The sequence below is a fragment of the Trichosurus vulpecula genome, chromosome 8 (genome assembly GCF_011100635.1).
Source record: "Trichosurus vulpecula isolate mTriVul1 chromosome 8, mTriVul1.pri, whole genome shotgun sequence".
Classification (NCBI taxonomy): Eukaryota; Metazoa; Chordata; class Mammalia; order Diprotodontia; family Phalangeridae; genus Trichosurus; species Trichosurus vulpecula.
The window spans coordinates 93,498,817-93,516,660 of record NC_050580.1 but is presented as its reverse complement, the minus strand read 5'-3'; the positions used below and the strand labels follow the sequence as shown (position 1 = coordinate 93,516,660).

At 40.0% G+C, this 17,844-nt stretch overlaps 1 protein-coding gene across 2 annotated transcripts in view; it reads left to right on the top strand.

Annotated features, from left to right (window-relative positions):
* Window positions 1-4,044: 4,044 nt before the first annotated feature.
* GRK5 (G protein-coupled receptor kinase 5) overlaps window positions 4,045-17,844 on the top strand; it is a 309,158-nt gene continuing 295,358 nt past the window's right edge. Inside the window, exon 1 of one of the 2 annotated variants that reach the window (XM_036734792.1) lies at window positions 4,045-4,284. In XM_036734792.1, coding sequence (XP_036590687.1) covers window positions 4,233-4,284 — 52 coding nt within the window. In that variant the 5' untranslated portion in view covers window positions 4,045-4,232. The remainder of the gene's footprint in view (window positions 4,285-17,844) is intronic. The other variant, XM_036734793.1, reaches the window with a different exon arrangement.

Below are 17,844 nucleotides of genomic sequence, written 5' to 3'. Positions count from 1 at the left end.
TGGTTGTTGGTAGATCTTATACCCCCACAGAAGCTGCTAGCTGGATTGTTGATACATGAGGTTTTGTACCTCCTTTTCCATTTGGCTAATTTTGCTCTTTTAAGGGTTCTTTTCTTCAGCAAATTTTTGTGTATCTTTTTCCATTTGGCCAATTCTGATTTTTAAAGAGTTCTCCTCTTCAGTGGATTTTTGTGCCTCTTTTACCATTTGGCCTATTCTGTTTTTTAGGGTGGTATTTTCCTTCAATTTTTTTGTGCCTCCTTTATGAAGCTGTTGACTTTTTTCATGATTTTTTTTTTGCATCACTCTCATTTCTTCCCCCATTTTCCCCTCTATTTCTTTCATTTGATTTTTAAAACCCTTTTTGAAGTCTTCCAAGAATGCTTTTGGGGCCTAAGATAAATTCACAATTTTCTTTGAGGCTTTGGATGCAGCTGTTTTGACTTTGTTGTCTTTTGAGTTTATGTTTTGATCTTCTCTGTCACCATAGTAACTTTCTATGATGAAGTTTTTTTTAATTGCTTGCTTATTTTTCCAGCTATTTCTTGAATTTTAACTTTATGTTAAAGTTGGGCTCTGTCCCTAGGGTAGAAGGAACATTGTCCCAAACATCACGTGCTTTGTGCTGCTGTTTTCAGAATTAGTTCTGGGGGTTTGTAAGTTTTCCTTCTTACAATGTGATATGATCTAAGGAGAGGTATGATCACTGCTCTCCTGGCCTGTGCTCTGGAGTGACCATGAGCACTGTTTTCTGCCCTGGAACTGTGATCAAGGTCCCTGCTCCCCTGCAGCTTCATGCTCTAGTGTGCTAGTGTTCCTTCTCACCCTGGGACTGTGACTAGGAACCTCGTTTTGTCAAGGCAACAGAGTCCTGCACTCAATGCCACAAAGAGTCCTCTGTAATCTCCTTCTGACCAGATGACCATCTGTGATCTGAGAGCTCTGGAAGCAGCTTCTGCTGCTGCCACCAGTTCAATTCTCCCAAGACCTGGCTTGCTGGCTTGGTCTTTGCTGAACTGCATTCTATTTTCACCCAGTGAGACAGACCTTTCATGCTGGCTTTCCAAGTTGTCTTGAGCTGGAAAATTATTTCACCCTGCTGTTTTGTTGATTTTGCTAGTCCAGAATTTATTTTGAGGAGTTATTTTAAAGTTATTTGGAAGGGAATTTGGGAGAGCTAGTCAAGTTCCTGCTTTTACTCTGCCATCTTCCAAAGTGTTTATAAATGTCATATAAATAAATGAGTAAATGCAGAGTGAGAAGAAGGAAAGGTCATTTAGGATCTAGGCATCAGGTAAGATTTCTTGAAATAGGTCATTTGAAGTGGATCTTAAAGGATTTATAGAATTTCAAAACACATAGTTATAGATATAGGGGAATTATAGACATCATTATAGACATAAATAAGAAGAGAGCCTGGACCTGTGATCTCAATGGTATATGGAATTCTAGGGTGAGGAAACTCCCTCTAACCATGCATTTCAACAACTTTCTGTAATTTATAATGTGGTAGAGCTTCCTAGAGTACTGAGAAGTTGTGATATGCTTAGGGTCACACAGCCAGTATTTGTTAGAGGCAGGACTTGGACCCAGGTCTTCCACTTCCAGGCTAATTCTCTATTGCACTGCCTGATGGAATGAATAAGGGCTGGTAAGACAGAAAGGGCTCTGATATACACAAATATGTTAATAATTTAGTGTGGCAGAAGCAGAGAATATTTGAAAGGGAGTAGTGCAGTAGATAAGGTGAGTGACAAGGTAGTTCTGAATTTTGGAAGGCTTTGAATGACAGGCTAAAATATGCATTTTGCTGGATCACTTCTGAGGTTCTAACTTTTCTGTTCTAATTTCAAAAGCTTTTTTACTTAACTCTCTATACACCTGATACTCCAGTAAAACTGAACTGCTATCGCCCCCAACACACATTACCTCTGCTTTCTCATTAGACAAATCAGTTAATGAGAATTTAAGCCATTAATAAATTCCTCTCTGGAGTGGGGCAGTATCTTATTAATTAATTATATCATTGCTATCTGTGTCATTTCTCTTACTAGACTCAATGAAAACAGAGACCATCTTATCTGAATTTTGTATTCCTTCAGCGCCTAGCCAAGTCCTCTATACATGGGGAGATTTATAAATATTTGTCTAATGAGTGAATGAATGAACAAAGGAATAAATTGGATTGTAAAGAGGTACTTATTTGTAGAACTAATGCTGGCTGCTAGGAGGCATTAAAACAAGTATATAACCTGCGTCACAGAAACACTAGGCTAGTTCTTAAAAATGACCGTGGGCGCTTTTTTTTTTTTTTTGCAATCCCCGTGCTGCTAAAGAATTCAGTGCAAAAAGGGAGAATCATAATTCACCCAAGAAATTTTAATCAATGGCAGCGGCCGCAGGCCTACTAGGTTCTATTTGAGCCACTGGGTGGCGCTGAGAGGCCAAGCGTGGCCGGGCCACCGACGGTGCAGGCTATGAGCTCAGCTCAGAAAGGAGCCCGGCTGGTTCTCCGGCTGGGAGTCACGTTAACTACCAGTGAGAACGGAAAACGCCGGCAATTCTCGCCCCAGCCAGACAAGAGATAGCCGCGGGCCTGTCACCTTTCTCACGGACATATTTATAGACCTTTCCCCTCCTCCCTTCTTTCTTCTTTCCATCAAGCATCAACACACACTGACAGGAAACAAAGTACTGCGCGCTTTTGTCAGCCGTGTGTGTGTGTGTGTGTGTGTGTGTGTGTGTGTGTGTGTGTGTGTGTAAACGTCTGAAAAAATAATTAGGCGGCATCTTGCGCAGAGCCCGGGACTGCTGGGCTGCCTGCCTGGTTTTCCAGCCAGGTTTACAGGATCGCCTCTTGCACGATCTGGAGGGGTCGGTCGCACGCACAGTTCGTTTGCAGTAGCACTAAGAGCCGGAGATCTGGGGGATGGGGAGTGGAATGCAGCGCCTTCCTTCCTTCCTTCTCTGTAGACACGCAGACACCTGCATTTCCCACTGTGCAGATTACTCCAGACCAGATTACTCGTATCCAGTGGGAAATTAAAAACCGAAAGCCCAAATTTGATAGCCACCCAAAGTCCAACGTTTCACACGCACGATTAATAAATGTTAGCTGGTATGGTTTGACCTTCCTCCCACCCCTAAGAAACTTCAAGTGCTGGAACATAGTTTGCAAACGGCTTTTGGCAAAGGCTGATGGGGTTTGGCCTGTGAGCGTATTTGGTTAACTCCGCTTCTCCACCTTTCAGTGGCCCCTGCTTCTCTCATCAGATCTCTAAATGAGAAAAGCAGGGACCTGAAAAAGTTCTGCACTGTTTGGAAGGGGCGTAGAGAAGGGACATGGGGACGTGTGGGGAGGGGGGAGAGAAAGAAAGAGAGAGAAAGAGAGAGAGCGCGCGCAGTTTTGTGATTTAAAAAGAGCTAGGAATTATTTTTATTTGCCTAGTACCTCTGCCTTCACCCCGTTCTCCTCTCCCCCCACCCCCACTCCCGCCCTCTCCTCCCTATAGACTTTGAAGTAAGAAAGTCGTTAGCTTGGTATCGGTTGCCCTCTTCGGAAATCACAGAAGCAGTATTCGATCAGTTATTAGGAGACGGGGAATCCCCTCTCCATCACACATACACACACAAATACATCAAATACCATCTCTCTCTCTCTCTCTCTCACACACACACACACACACACACACACACACACACACACGCACACGCACACGCACACGCACACACACACACTCACACACACGCACTGGAGAAATCAGCAGTCAGAGTAAGGACGGGGAAAGGGGAGGAGGGGCACAGGGAAGAAGGAAAGGGAAGGGAGACTACAAATCCCAGGATCCTCTATCCCCACTAGCGCTGTGGAATGAACAAACTCCCAGGATGGCGCCTGCGCATTGCTGTGGAACCCGCCACCACACCCCCGGGAGGGACAGAGTGGAGGCAGACGCATCTGAAACATTAAACCATCAGAGAGCCGGAGGGGAGGAGAATGGAGTGACCGAGAAATACGGAGGGTGGGGGGTGGGGGGGGAAATTGTTGAGGGAGGGGGGGGAGGGGGGAAAACAGAGGGAGGAAGAAGCCGCGGCTCTTCTTTATTGAGGAGAAAAACTCAAAGGGATAAAAAGGAATCATGCGGTAGGCAAAGAAGGCTTTCCATTCTCAGCAGCACCTTTAGAAATTGACATCCCACTGCCGAGCTGCTACCTTGCAAAGACTGCTTCTGTCAATGGAGCTGGAAAACATTGTTGCCAACACTGTCTTGCTAAAAGCCAGGGAAGGTAAGACCGAGAGGGCTGGTGCATCCCTGTCGCATTCATTGGGTTACGATGAACTGAGTGAGATAAAATGTGTGTATGTGTAAAAGATGCCCGCAATTCGTAGGTTTCTACCGGGGCATCTCAATTCTGCTCTGCAAATGCTTCATATGTATAGCCAGATTTTGGCTTTGACCAAAGAAATTTGACTCATCTCTGAGGAAGAAATGCAGAGGTTGCAGGTTAAATAAAATATGCACGTTTTCAACTCGAATCCTGCCGACCCGGCTGTTTCAGTAGCTATTATTAAAAGGTCAGATGGAGGTGCATTCATTCAAGCAAAGGTTAGCAAATGTGAGGATAAAATAGCATTTACTTTGCATGGTGTGTGTGTGTGTGTGTGTGTGTGTGTGTGTGTAGGAGAGGTGTGCGTGTGAGTAGATGGTGTGTAAGGGAGTATGAGCAAAAAGCAAGTTTTTGCACGGGCAGGACAAGGTTAGTGATGTAAATCATCCATTGTTAAAATTTCTTAAGAAAATCCAGTTCGGTGAAGAAAAACCATGAAAGTGCAAACTGAGATGCTCAGCAATTAGCCTGTGCACAGAATGCTGAAAGGGCGGTAGATTACATTGCTTGAAAAAGAATACAGATTTAGAAGATGCTTATGTATATATATATATATATATATATATATATATATATATATATATATATATACCCTAAACTATTTATTTTCTGACACAGTTTTGGAAAGAAGAATGAGCGTTCCGGTAGGTGTTATCTGTTTGGGAAGTGAATATTATTAGGCTTATTAGAATTAGTGTGTCTAGATATATTGTATAAAGTGAGTGGGTAAGATCCCCAGGCAGTACATACATGTGACCAAATATCTTGACTATACTTTCATAAGAAAAAAAATGTAACCTGTATCTTCAAGAAACTTATATACTTCCTCAAATGGTTAGTTATATATTCGTATGCATAATACCTTGGATTTATATAACTCTTTCCAAAGAGTTCCAAGCCAGGTGTGTAACATCTTCATAAGAGGGGAAGTGGTTTTCCGCTTCATGTAACCTGGGTTTATTTAAAACCAAATGTAGACAGCCTCCTATGTAAGATCCTGGCTTTTAAAAGGATACCAATACCTGTCTTACCCAGTTTTTAACATTTTCATTCACTAATTTTGATGAATGGATGGAGAATCCCTGACCAGAAATAAAATGATTCCTATTTATTCAGTCTTTTCCATTACCTTGTGGTTCCATTTGTGTACCGGCTCTGGTAGGAGGGTGATGAACGGCCCCAAAATGGGCTGTACTTAGGAACGTTGAAACAGTATTTAGGTATTTCTCTCTTCTTCAACTTAGGTTTCTCTCAAACACACCCTGGAGGATTCTCTTTGAAAAAACAGACACAGGACACACATTCTAATTAGTTTATGGTCTCTTCTACTCCCTTCCCCCTTCACTAGTCACAGCTCATCTTTTGTTTTTAAAAGCCTTTAAAAGGAGATGACAGGACTTTGACATTTTGGAATTTGATAGGGCTAAATTTTAAAAACTGTCACTGTAGCTTTGCAGATAAGAAATTCCGTCTGGCAGAGGTTCTGTGACCACTGTGTAGAAGATACAATGTTGTCCCATGATAGCTCACAAATCTGGAGGCATATTACTATTATTACTACTACCACCACTACCACCACCACCACCACCACTACTATTTATTATTATTATTGTTAATAATAATATAACATTGTAACCTCTGTGGCAAGCCAGCTAGTGGTGGAAAATCATTATACATTACAGGAGTTGCAAAAGTTTTCAGTCTTTCTTTACTCTGAAATAATTTCTTGAGAATCCATGTCTGTAGGTGCTGTGGGCCTGTAGTTGATGTAATAGAAAGCAAGTTTCTCTTGTGTTGAATTGTGCATGCTGCCCATAGAAGCCCCCCTTGTAGATAGTTCTCAGCTTAAAATCAATTTCTGTTAAATTCATTCTGATTCTCATCCTTTGGTGGTTCCACTTAGAGGATGTGTTACTTTATATCACTGGGAAAAAGGAGTGAGATAGAAATGTTTTTTTCCGTTTACTAAAAGTGTTCTCCCTGAGATTAATTTAGTACCAGTTACTTCTGTTTGTCAGGGTAATAAATTAGACTCCCTGAAAGTAAAGTGTTCAGCTGGGCATTTGTATTGAATGACGGATTTCCACCAGGATGACCAAACCATCCATATTCTAGGGGAAGAATTGCAGCAATTTAAACAATTCAGGAATGCATCTTAAGCTTCCCCTTTCTTAGACTTCCCAGTGTGCCTTAAAATTTGGTTGTTTTCAACAGTGAGAAAATGACCACCAGATGATGCCTTTGAAATGGAGATAAGCTCCCAAGTAGGGGAAATGGAAAGATTCACATAAACTAGGAGAAAAATTAGTGATTTACAAGGGAACTCTTTGCCGGTGATCTTTTTTCTCTCTCTCTCATGTATTAAGAAGAGAGGAGAATCATGAGATTCAGGGTACATGTAAAAAACCCCACTACAACTGGTCCTTTCTTAAGGATTCTTGTGAATGGTTCCAGATGAGAAATGTGATTAGGGAGTATATAATTTAATTCAGTAACTTAACAAGTACATCCTAAACAATTTAAAATGTGGCTTTAAAGTACGAGCCCCGTTGTCCCCAACAATAGAAAAACAGACTTTTGAAGAAAGACAGACGCATTTTCTAAATGCTATAAAGGAATTTATAATGATCCACATTGGTGGGTAAATTTGGGGCCTATCTTTCGTCATTAGTATGTATCCTTAAAGACAGATGGTTGACTTCTCTTTCCCCCACTAAATACAATATAAATTCAGGCTTACCATTTTTTTAAAAGGCGGAAGAGGGAACTAACTGGAGGGAAGAACTAGATTAGGATACCATTTTTCAAAAGTATCATGATAAATAGTACAGAGATTCTTTGGGTATTAGTAACTGGGAAACAGTGACTAGTTCTAACATTCTCTGTAGTCGTTTTGGAATTAAGAATTTAAAAACATGAATTCATAATTTAAAACTATAAAAATGATTTTCTCTCTCTCTCTATGCCACTCTCTCCCCTCCTCCTCCGTCATTCTGTTTCTCTCCCCACCATTTGCTTGTCCTGGCTTAGAAGAGTAGAACATCAATTAAATCACTCAAGGCCCTTAACATTGTTTTCCTGAGCTACCATAAACGTACATTTCTACCAATGTATGAAATAGAGGACAGTGACTATTCAGTGACAAAAGAACCATAACAAAAATCCATTTACAACTTGCTTTAAAGTCCCCAAAAATCAAAAGGCTAAAGTTGGAATAACGTTAAAGAGAGTAGTCCCAATGCTCTTTAATTATTTAAAAACTGTGTAGTAACAATTTTTATTATATTTATACGTGTGTATACATATAGGAAAATAAGGAATGTTGCCATCCTACCACTAGATTTCCAAGTAAAAACTCATATACAAAGAAAGAGGTACTACAAGTATCCAGACTTTATTGCAAACAAAAGCATCATCTTGAAGTAGGTCAATAGAGAATATTGAAGATTTACAACAAAGGGCTAAAAGGTAGTTTTTCTTGGGGGAAAAGTTGCAGAGCTGGGAGTGCTGAGACCCAAGTTTTTATCCAGGCTTTGTGGCTAGCTTACCATGTGACCTTGGCTAAGTCATTTTTTCCCCTCCACCCCAAGTTGCCCCATCTCTAAAATGAAGTTGGACTAGTTGATCTCTCAGATTCTTCCCAGCTCTATGATTATTCCCATTACCACTAACCCTACCTAATAGCATGAGACAAGTACTAAGAAGCATGAACAAAGAAAGATGTTAGAATTTTATCCAATCACCGCCATTTATGTCTTGACTATAGGAAAGGAAGCATCGCGGAGGTACTTTCTTAGCTACCTGGCTGGTTTTATAGGTTTGCATAGTTCTGAGGCTAAAAATGAAGTGTTAGAGAAGTTTATTTCCTAAAAGGGAAAGTGAAAGGATAGGAGAGCAACCAGGAAATAGGCAGGAGGATACCTTCTTTTAAGCAGTGGCTCTCTCTCTTTCACCCTCTTTTCCCACATCCCTAGGCTATATACTTTTCATGAAAGATAATGATGATAATTGAACAGAAACATCTGTGTGTTTTGGCCATTAGAGCGATGGAATGTCTTTGAAATGCTGCATTAATGTAGTTGCATCTATTTTAGTGATACCACAAAGCATAGTTAATATCCAAACTTTAAAATATTCATTCAGACGTGCTGGACAGAATCGAACTGGCAAAGGCAATGAGGTTTCAAAGCAGTTTTGCCTGTTCAGTACAACCCAACTCCTTTTGTGTGTGTGTGTAAATTGTCTTTTCTCTACTAGAAAGCTTGAAATAGATACACAGAAAGCAGGGGTTTTTCAGAACTGCTTTTCTCCTAGGAAAATAATTTTTAAAATGATTTTAGTTTATTTTAGCAACTTTTTAAAAAAATCATAAAAAAGCTGCTGGAGAACTTTCAATGTATTTTTCTGTGGCAGTATCCCAGAGCTGTGTCACATTATGCATCTGCTCTGGCTCAAAGTCTCTAAAATCCAAAGTGCTAGACTCTTCGAAGGCCCAAACTAATCCCCATGTAAATTGGACATCTCTGGCAGCTGCTATAATTCTTGCTGTAACTTATTGAATGGTACCCTGCTGTGGATTTGAAATGAAGCTTCCAGGGATGCCTCACTGACTCCCAGGAAATACCAAAGTTTAGGAACTGGCTTGATAGAGTATCTGGCCAAATTTAGAGACTTTATACCGAGAGCTATTCAGTCCAGCCATGGGAAATCACAGCATCATTATAAAAATTCCCAAGGATGTGGACAGTATTTAAATTCAATGTGTAGGACCAGTCTGTTTGGGGTTGAGCTCAGGATTAGACTATTTAGAAATTGTGAATTAAGATAAAGAGCCTCTCCAAGGGTCAGGAGTACAACTATTCCCAAGTACCATTATAATGGAGGGACAGTGTGGTGTAATGAACCGGGAATCAGAAGTCTTGGGATCTAGTCCCAGCTCTGCCACTTATTAGCTTTGTGAATCTGGGCAAATCACTTAACCTCTCCCTGAGCCTTTGGTTCTCTATTTGAAAAATAGAGAGACTTGCCCAGTTTGCTTCATATTCTTGTTGTTAGACCAAAAGGAGATAATGTGAAAATACTTTGTGAATCATAAGCAGATAACACAGTTGTAAAATACATGTAGGGGATTGTCATTATGAGCATAATATCATCATTCAATTCCACAAAAGCACAATATTTGGAGAACATAGACCATAGGGGGCAGATAATTCCATAGGAACAATATTTAAAATAATATGATAGTTGATTGCCTGAACAGTGCCATAGCAGATTTTTGTTGCTTTAGGGTGGGATATGATTCCATCAGAAGTATACTGGTACACAAAGAGGGCAAATCAGAGGTGGGCGCAGGAAAGGAACAAAAGAGAAGGACAATATCACTTTAATCATTCAAGATGTATGAAATGCAGAAAAAGAAACCAGGAAATTCTTTAGCCAAAAAAAAGTTCCAAAATAAAATGTGCAATAATAATGATGAGAACACAGTATATTTACAGAATAATTTATTTTGCGAAGCACTTTTCCACGTGTTGTCTCAGACTACTCCTTATGGCTGAGATAGGTAGTGCACATCTTATCCCTATTCTGTAGTTGACATAACTTAAGGCCCAGTGAAGTGATGTAAGGTAACCAGCAGGTAGTAGGTAGAATCAGGATTTGATCTCATGCCAAGTGTAGGACTTATTTCACTGAAGAAATCAGACATTCATTAAACACTTAGTAATCTCCTACTATGTGCTAGATACTAGGGATGCAAAAAGATGCAAAAGAAAGTCTGTGCTGTCTAGGAGCTCACAGTCTAACGGGGGAGACAACAAACAAATATATACAAAGCAAGCTACCTACAGGACAAATAGGAAATAATTGAGAGAGAGGAGGCACTGGAATTAAGGGGGATTGGAAGAGGCTTTCTGAGGCTAGGATTTTAGTTGGGACTTACAGGAAGCTAGGGAAGAAGAAAGGGACCTCCTTGTATATTTTAAAAGATAATGATGAAAAGCAAATGAAAAACCCAAGATGATTCCCTTAATCACTTGAAATGATTTCTCCTTAAAATCTATATCCCAAGAGATTTGGAGTATTTCCATGAGGAAATTAAACAAATGAAAAATTTACCATGTGAGGGAGTGATCAACAAATGCTGAGATTTTCAGTGTTGCACAAAGGGGAAAAGATGTGAAATTTAAACTTTTCTCATCCAACTTTTTAAATGACGCAGCAGTTCCTAATTTGTTTATTGTCAGTTTTGCAGAGAGCTTATTAGCTTTAGAAATTAATTGGTGCATGTAGTAAATAATCCAGAAGTATGTTATAGAAAAGTAGGAATTAAAATGAGGGCAATTTATAACATTTCCAAGTTTTCAGTTACAACCATAAAATTGTGGAAGAGCTTTGTAGCAATGAAAACCTTCCTACCCCTACCTCCTCCCAGCATGAGGAGCTGAGTATTGTCCAAGATCCTGAGCTTTGTATTCATGGTTTTGACTGTATCTTGACAGGCTTGGAGGATTACTGTTTCGCACCATGGTCCCAGATGCTAACAACCTGCAAAAAGTTTTAGGGATAATTTTTTAAAACCATTCTTTGGAGAAAGGACCCAAACCTGGAAGAGAAACTGTTAATTTTCTGGAACATGGTGTTTTCAAAGGAGGATTGCACACAGACCTAATCAAAGCTGAGACTTGTAAAAACGAAAACCACTAAAAACAGGACTGAAATAAGAACCTTTTGTTTTAGGTATGACAGGATACTAGAAGAAAACTTATACTTAATTATGCCACCCAAGCACAGCCTTTGATCACCCTAACTAGAAAGGAGGCTCTGTCCTGACGGACCCTGCAGTATTTGTCTGAGGGTGCCCCTGCCCCAAGCTTTAAAGGTCAAATTATATGCAGCTTGCCTGTCCCATCATGTCAGATTTCAGCCTTACTCAAAAATGCTTCTAGCAGTGATTTGTGCACTCTCCTGGGGACAAACTGTTTTAGTGTCGAAACTTCATAGCCCTTTATTTTTAGTGGTTAGTAAGAGTTAATGACCCTCCCAAATTAATCCACTACCAGGGAATGATTTTGAGGCCCAGTGAGTTTTAGGAAAGCTGACTATACTAATATCAACAAGCTGACCCCCTAGAATGAGGAATGAAAACAAAGCAAAACTGGAAAGTAGAAAATAAGACCTAAGAGAAAAACTTAGTCACAGAGTTGAAGATCCATAGTTCCTGGGTGGTGGCACCCACAGGTCTTAGATCTTTATGGGGACTCAGCCTGAAAGAGAAAGTGACTATCGTGGCTGAAATCAAGTCTTGGTTCTAGGTTCATGCAATATCCCATGTCCACTTCAAAGCTCATGATGTGGAATATTTAAAAACAAACATTGTATTAAGGAAACTTTTAGAGTTGTATAAGTAAATGTAGTAAATTCACAAGATCACCGAGTTGGGAGAATCTTCCTGCAGATGTCAAAATCCTGCTGTTAAACTAGAGTGAAATAAGAAAAGTAAGTCCACTCCAGATTTCCTCTGGAGAATGATGCATCGAAGTAGGATAATGAAGAATGAGGGTACAGCCTTATTTGTTTTAAAGGATAATTAAAAAACAGCTTACTCCCTTAGAAACCTCAAATGATTTTTCCTTTAGGAACTTTACCCTATGAGATCTGAAACATTTTCATGGTAATCCAGTTAGTGAGCAGTCCCATATCAGCCTGTCATTGAAGCAAATAAGAAAATTAGATTTTCTTTCTTTAGTTAGTGATGGTGTGAAGTTATATGAAGTTTGGCCAGAGAATCAATGGTAACATTCCCTTGATAGGAGAACCCAGTAATAAATTGGACTTGTACTGGAAGGGCTCATTTTGCCCCTAGCAGCTTTGGGGGTGTTGATTTTGTCACTCAGTTACTTAAACCATGGAAAGTGTAGAATGTGCTGTTGTTGACTTTGGTAGAACTGTAACAGAGCTTTGTGGATGTGACATGACACACTATAGCATTTGCTGCAACCTATATGTGTTGTTGTTCAGTTGTTTTCAGTTATGTCTGACTCTTGGTAAACCTCTTTGGAGTTTTCTTGGCAAAGATAGTGGAGTCGTTTGCCACTTCTTTCTCCAGCTTATTTTACAGATGAGGAAACTGAGGCAAACAGAATTAAATGACTTGCCCAGGGTCACACAGCTAGTTAGTATCTGAGGTCAGATTTGAACTCAGGAAGATGAGTCTTCCTGACTCCAGACCTGGCGCTGTGATACCACCTAGCCGTCCAGATCCCATCCAATAATAAGAACAACTACTATTTATATTAAATATTGCCCGGGCCTGAAATGTTCTCCTTCCTCACCTCAACTTCTTGGCATTTCTAGGTCCCTTCAAGGTTCTGTTCAAGTGCTGTCTCCTATGTGAGGGCTTTCCTATTGTTAGTGGTCTCCCTTTCCCCTTCGTTATTTTGTATTTAGTTTTCTACAAATTTCATGTTGGATTTTCTTTGTGCATATTATTCTCCATCCCCTGCCCCTAGTAGAATATAAGCTTTTTGAGGGCAAGGACTGTTTTCATTTTAGTCATTATATTCCCAGTGCCTAGTACACCATCGGTATACTATAGACATTTAATAAATGTTTGTGGAATTACTGGTGAATTCACAGAACATGTATGATATATTAAGAAGAATAGTATAATAATGATAGCTGAAATTTATATAGAAATATATATATTATATATATATATCTATATATATATATAGAAATCTATATATATTATATATAATCTCTATATATATATATAGAAATCTCCATATATTATCTCATTTGGTCCTTATCTCAACTTTAGGAGGTACATTCCATAGGTATTATTATTCCTAATTTATAGATGAAGAAATTGAGGAGTTAAGTGACTTGCCCAAGGTCACACCACTAGTAAACATCAAAAGAAAGACTTGAACTCAGGCCTTTCCTGACTCTAAGTCTAGTGCTTTTCCAGTACAGCACAAAGTGTTTTTTTCTTACAGTTAGATATATCAGGTATTGACATCTCCATTTTACAGATGAAAAATATTACCTTGGACATCTCTGAAATTCCTAGAAGTGTTGGAACCTGTATTTGAACTTAGGTTCTTGTCATCTTACCACTGAGCCATACTGCCCAGATGCCTGCTTTAGTCTGGACTAGTGACCCCTGTCACTAATCCTTCATGGGTCTCAACCAAGGTGATTTAAGAAGGGAAATTTTCACAGATGCTTATAGCACAACCTTACCTATAGTATACTTCTGTGGCTTGGGCTTCCAGCTCAGGCTGTGCTGTGGGAGTTGGCAACTTATGGCTCATGTACCGACAGCATTTGTGTTGATTTTTTTGGTGACTCACAGGCTAGTTGCTCATTGCTATGGTTCCCTTCCCTCTTGGTGGTGACATTCATTATCCACCAGAGCTATAACTAGCTGAAACTATGTTTGGGACAAATTCATGTGGAGGAAGGGGGAAGCAGCAATGCAGAGGACAGTGCCCCCACACGCATAGATAGTCCCAGGACTCAGTTGCCTATTTATCCAAGAGTCTTTGCCATCACCCCTAACAAGAGTTGGGGGAAAGGCAGTCCTGAGAGATGGGCTTGGTGGTAATAGGACCCTGGTGGTGGCAGCTGGGGAGATGAGGACCAAATGAGATAATATGGACTATGTGGTAGGTTGTGGAGATGGCAGTTGCTGAGGGAGGAATCATGTAAGTACATTATTGGTGTCCTGGGGCAAAGGCTGATTTGCTCATTACTAGTTATAGCTGATCCACCTGCCCTTTGTATGAGATGGTTATGTGGAATTGGTTTATACTCAAGTCTCACAGCCGTCATGGCCACCAACATGCAAGGAGAAATGGATCATCCACCGGCCACCTGTCTTTGGAAAGGTTATTGACTCAAACTTCTTTGTGTTGCTAATAAGCCTCTGCTTTATTAAATGAGGAAGAAGATACTGTTAATATCCAAAGGCTAGAAAGTTGTAAGTACCTAAGACCTAAATTTTACCATGGTCATTTATTGATTAGTATTATGTGTTAATTGTAAAATTTTCAATATAAAAAACCCCAACAATGAAGTGGAATCCCCCCTTCCCCACCTCCCACCCCTAAGGATGTGGCTAGAAGACTGAAGATGAAATAAACGGAGAAGCAAACTTCCATGTTCTTTGGTTACAATGGCATCTAACCTGGACCAATAAAGATATGGTACAATTGGTGGTGGTGGTGGGGGGCACCGAAAAGCCTTCTTGACAAAACATATTTTTCTTAGTGGATTGCCTTAGTGTCTGAAAGTCCCAGCAATTCCTAGGCTGGAGTCATTCATTCATATTGAGACATTGTCTCCAGAAATTCCCTATTAAAAAGCAGATGCTAATGTGTTCCTTGGAACTGGTGATACACAAACTGATCTATGCTAATGGGTCAGACATTTGCCTAGACTAAGCCAGGATCTTGACAGAATGAGTGGACTGGGTAAAAAGATACAGTGTTCCTCCAAAGTCCCATTGTAGTCTTAAGCTTCAATAGCTGAATTCATATTGTGGGTAAGCTGGGAGTTAAGGTCCACATCCACTTGGGAAATTGCAAAGTAGAAGCAATTCAACTTTGGTACCATCTGAATTCCCTTTCTGTATTTTTTACCTTTTAATGTCCTCTCTCCCTTGTCCCACAGATACTTAGGTATATCCTAGCTTGTCAAAGCCCACACCTAGGTCTACCTTTCCCTAAAGCTATTATTACTTCAAAATTATCCGACTTCCCTATTCCACTTATAACTCTAATTAAAGCACTGTTTCTCTATATAGTTGATTTTAATCAGAATGGATCATAGTATCCTAGATTTAAAGCAGGAAGGAACCTTAAAATCATTTTGTCCAATCACCTCATTTTACATCTTCAGAAACTAAGACCCAGAGAACTTAATAACTTGCCTAAAGTCACAACTGAAATGTCTGGATTTGAACCCTGGTCTCTAACTCCAAATTCATCACTCTCTACACTGTACCACACTATTGCACCATTCCCTCACCTCCCTCAATACTTGGTTATCCAATTAAAGTAATTTATGCTAAAGTGTTGGAGAACTTCCTAACCCATATGAGTTTTCTAATTAGCGGGAGATGCTGGGGAGATATTTCTGACTCCAGAGATCTTAGGACTCAACTGGTTCAACCCCTTCATTTTACATATGAGGAAACTGATAGAGTTCAAGGGACTCATCCAAGGTCATCAAGAAGATAAATGGTAGGGCAAGGATTTGAACAGAAGTTCTCTGGCTACAAATCTAGCACTATTTTGACTGTACAGTGCTCCCATGCCTCTTGCCTGGGATGGACCACCTCATACCCTGGTTCTCAAGTATTGACAATCCCTGGCCTAGAACCTGGAATGCTGCTGGATTATGCATGTGTATGTGTGTGTTCAGCACATGGTGCTAAGCAGCCAGCGAATTGCAGGAAGAAGGCACTAAGCACAGAGGATGGAGAAATTCATGCCAGAAGAGGGGGGTGGAAGACAAAAAGGAGAGATGCAATGATGAATAAAAACTCCACCAAATTCACAGCTTTGCCAAGGGCCAACTCTACTGGCAATGTAACAGCCTTGGCTTGTGTGGTAATATTCCTTTACTTTTAGCCGGAGCCTTCCCAGTCAGCTGGTAGCTAAAATACAGTCAGCATCAGCATGCAAAATGCAATTAATGTCAGCTTACAACCCAGCCAGTTCTTTTGCATATTTGTGACCCTTTAGTGATAACTCCCACCTACCTGCCTGTAACTGATTTTTTTCTTTTGCCCTAAGTTTTCCAGATCAAGGATGGCATTGATGGACTTCTGTTCCTCAGTTTCCTCATCTGAAATGTGGGGATTCTTGCCCTCCCTGACTGCACAGAGGACTTGTGAAGTCCGAACCGTAATGAAGTATATAAAAGTGCTTTGTAAACATGAATGTGGGTTGAAATTGGGTATGATTATGTTAGACCAAGGCCCTTTCTCTGGGAGCAGTGGAGAGAGCCACGAAGTCAAAAGAACACAGAATTTGGAGAGAGAGCACCTTGGTTGGAATCTTGGCTTTATCATTTTTTTCTGCCTGTCTAATATTAGGCAAGCCACTTCCCTTCCTTAGGTCTCAGTATCCTTCTTAATTTGTAAAATAATGGTGTGGATCAGTTAATTTAGATATTCCTGCCTTTTAAATCCTGTACCCACATTCATTGTAACTCGATTTCACTGGCAATGTAATAATGTTAGACAGAGTTTCCACTCTGATTGAGTGATTGAGAAAACGGAATCTCTAAGGTCCCCATCATTGGGACCAGATATACAGGTCTCTCACTTTCTAACGATGTCAGGGAGGTGGTAGCGTAGGAAATATAAGGAATGGGATCTCACTCGCTGGAGTTGGAGTCAGAAAACTTGGGTTCAAGTACTGATTTTGGATTCGTATGATCTTGAGAAAATCAACTTCTCTGAATCTCATTTTCCTCCTACATAAAATGGAAATTCCTGCACTACTAGTCTTCCCGGTTTTGTTATGAGAATAAGAGGAGAGCATGTATGTGAAAGTGCCTTGCATGTTGTAAATCACTATACAAATATGAGTGATGGTTGACTAAAAGAACTATGTGACTTTCTATGTCATACTTTGTCCCTTTCCCCAAGAATAATTAGGTTCTTTCCATTTGGCATTATCAAGTAAATGGGTGTGTTTGCTTGGAAATCATAAAGATCTAAGAAATTGTTTTGACCTCATTAATTTAGCAAGTTCACTTTTCGGGGATGTTTGAGATTATGGAGTAATTTTTTTACATTTTGCAATTTTTTTTTACATTTTTGGTAGAAACACGTATTTGTTTGGGAGCTATTCAAGTATGCATTACTTTGGTGGAAATGTTTGTGCAGATAAGACAACTGCCTTTTTGGCGAAGACTTTGCAGTTGGGATATAGCCTTAAAATGTTTCTCATATGACTCCTAGAGAGATGTTGAAAAACTAAAAGAGTTACCTGCAGAGCCAAGAAATGGTAATTGAATACCTAGAAGGGATAACTGATCTGCTAAATATTAGAGGGTGATTTGTTTAATCATTTCAGCCATGTTTGACTCTTCATGACCTCATTTGGAGTTTTCTTGGCAAAGATACTGGAGTGATTCGCCATTTCCTTCTCCAGCTCATTTTACAGATGAGGAAACTGAGGCAAACAGAGTAACGTGACTTGCCCAGGGTCACACTGCTAGTAAGTGTCTGAGGCTGGATTTGAACTTGGGTCTTTCTGACTCTAGTCCTGGCCTTCTACTGCCATACCACTTAGTTGTCCTAAGAGGGTAATTAATAAGGAAGAATTTTTTTCACCCCAAGAGCCTGGTTATTAGTAGAGAAACTGAATTCAAGTGGGACAAGGAAAATTAATGTTCCTATTTTGATAATGCTCTAAAGATTAAAACAGAACTTTCCTC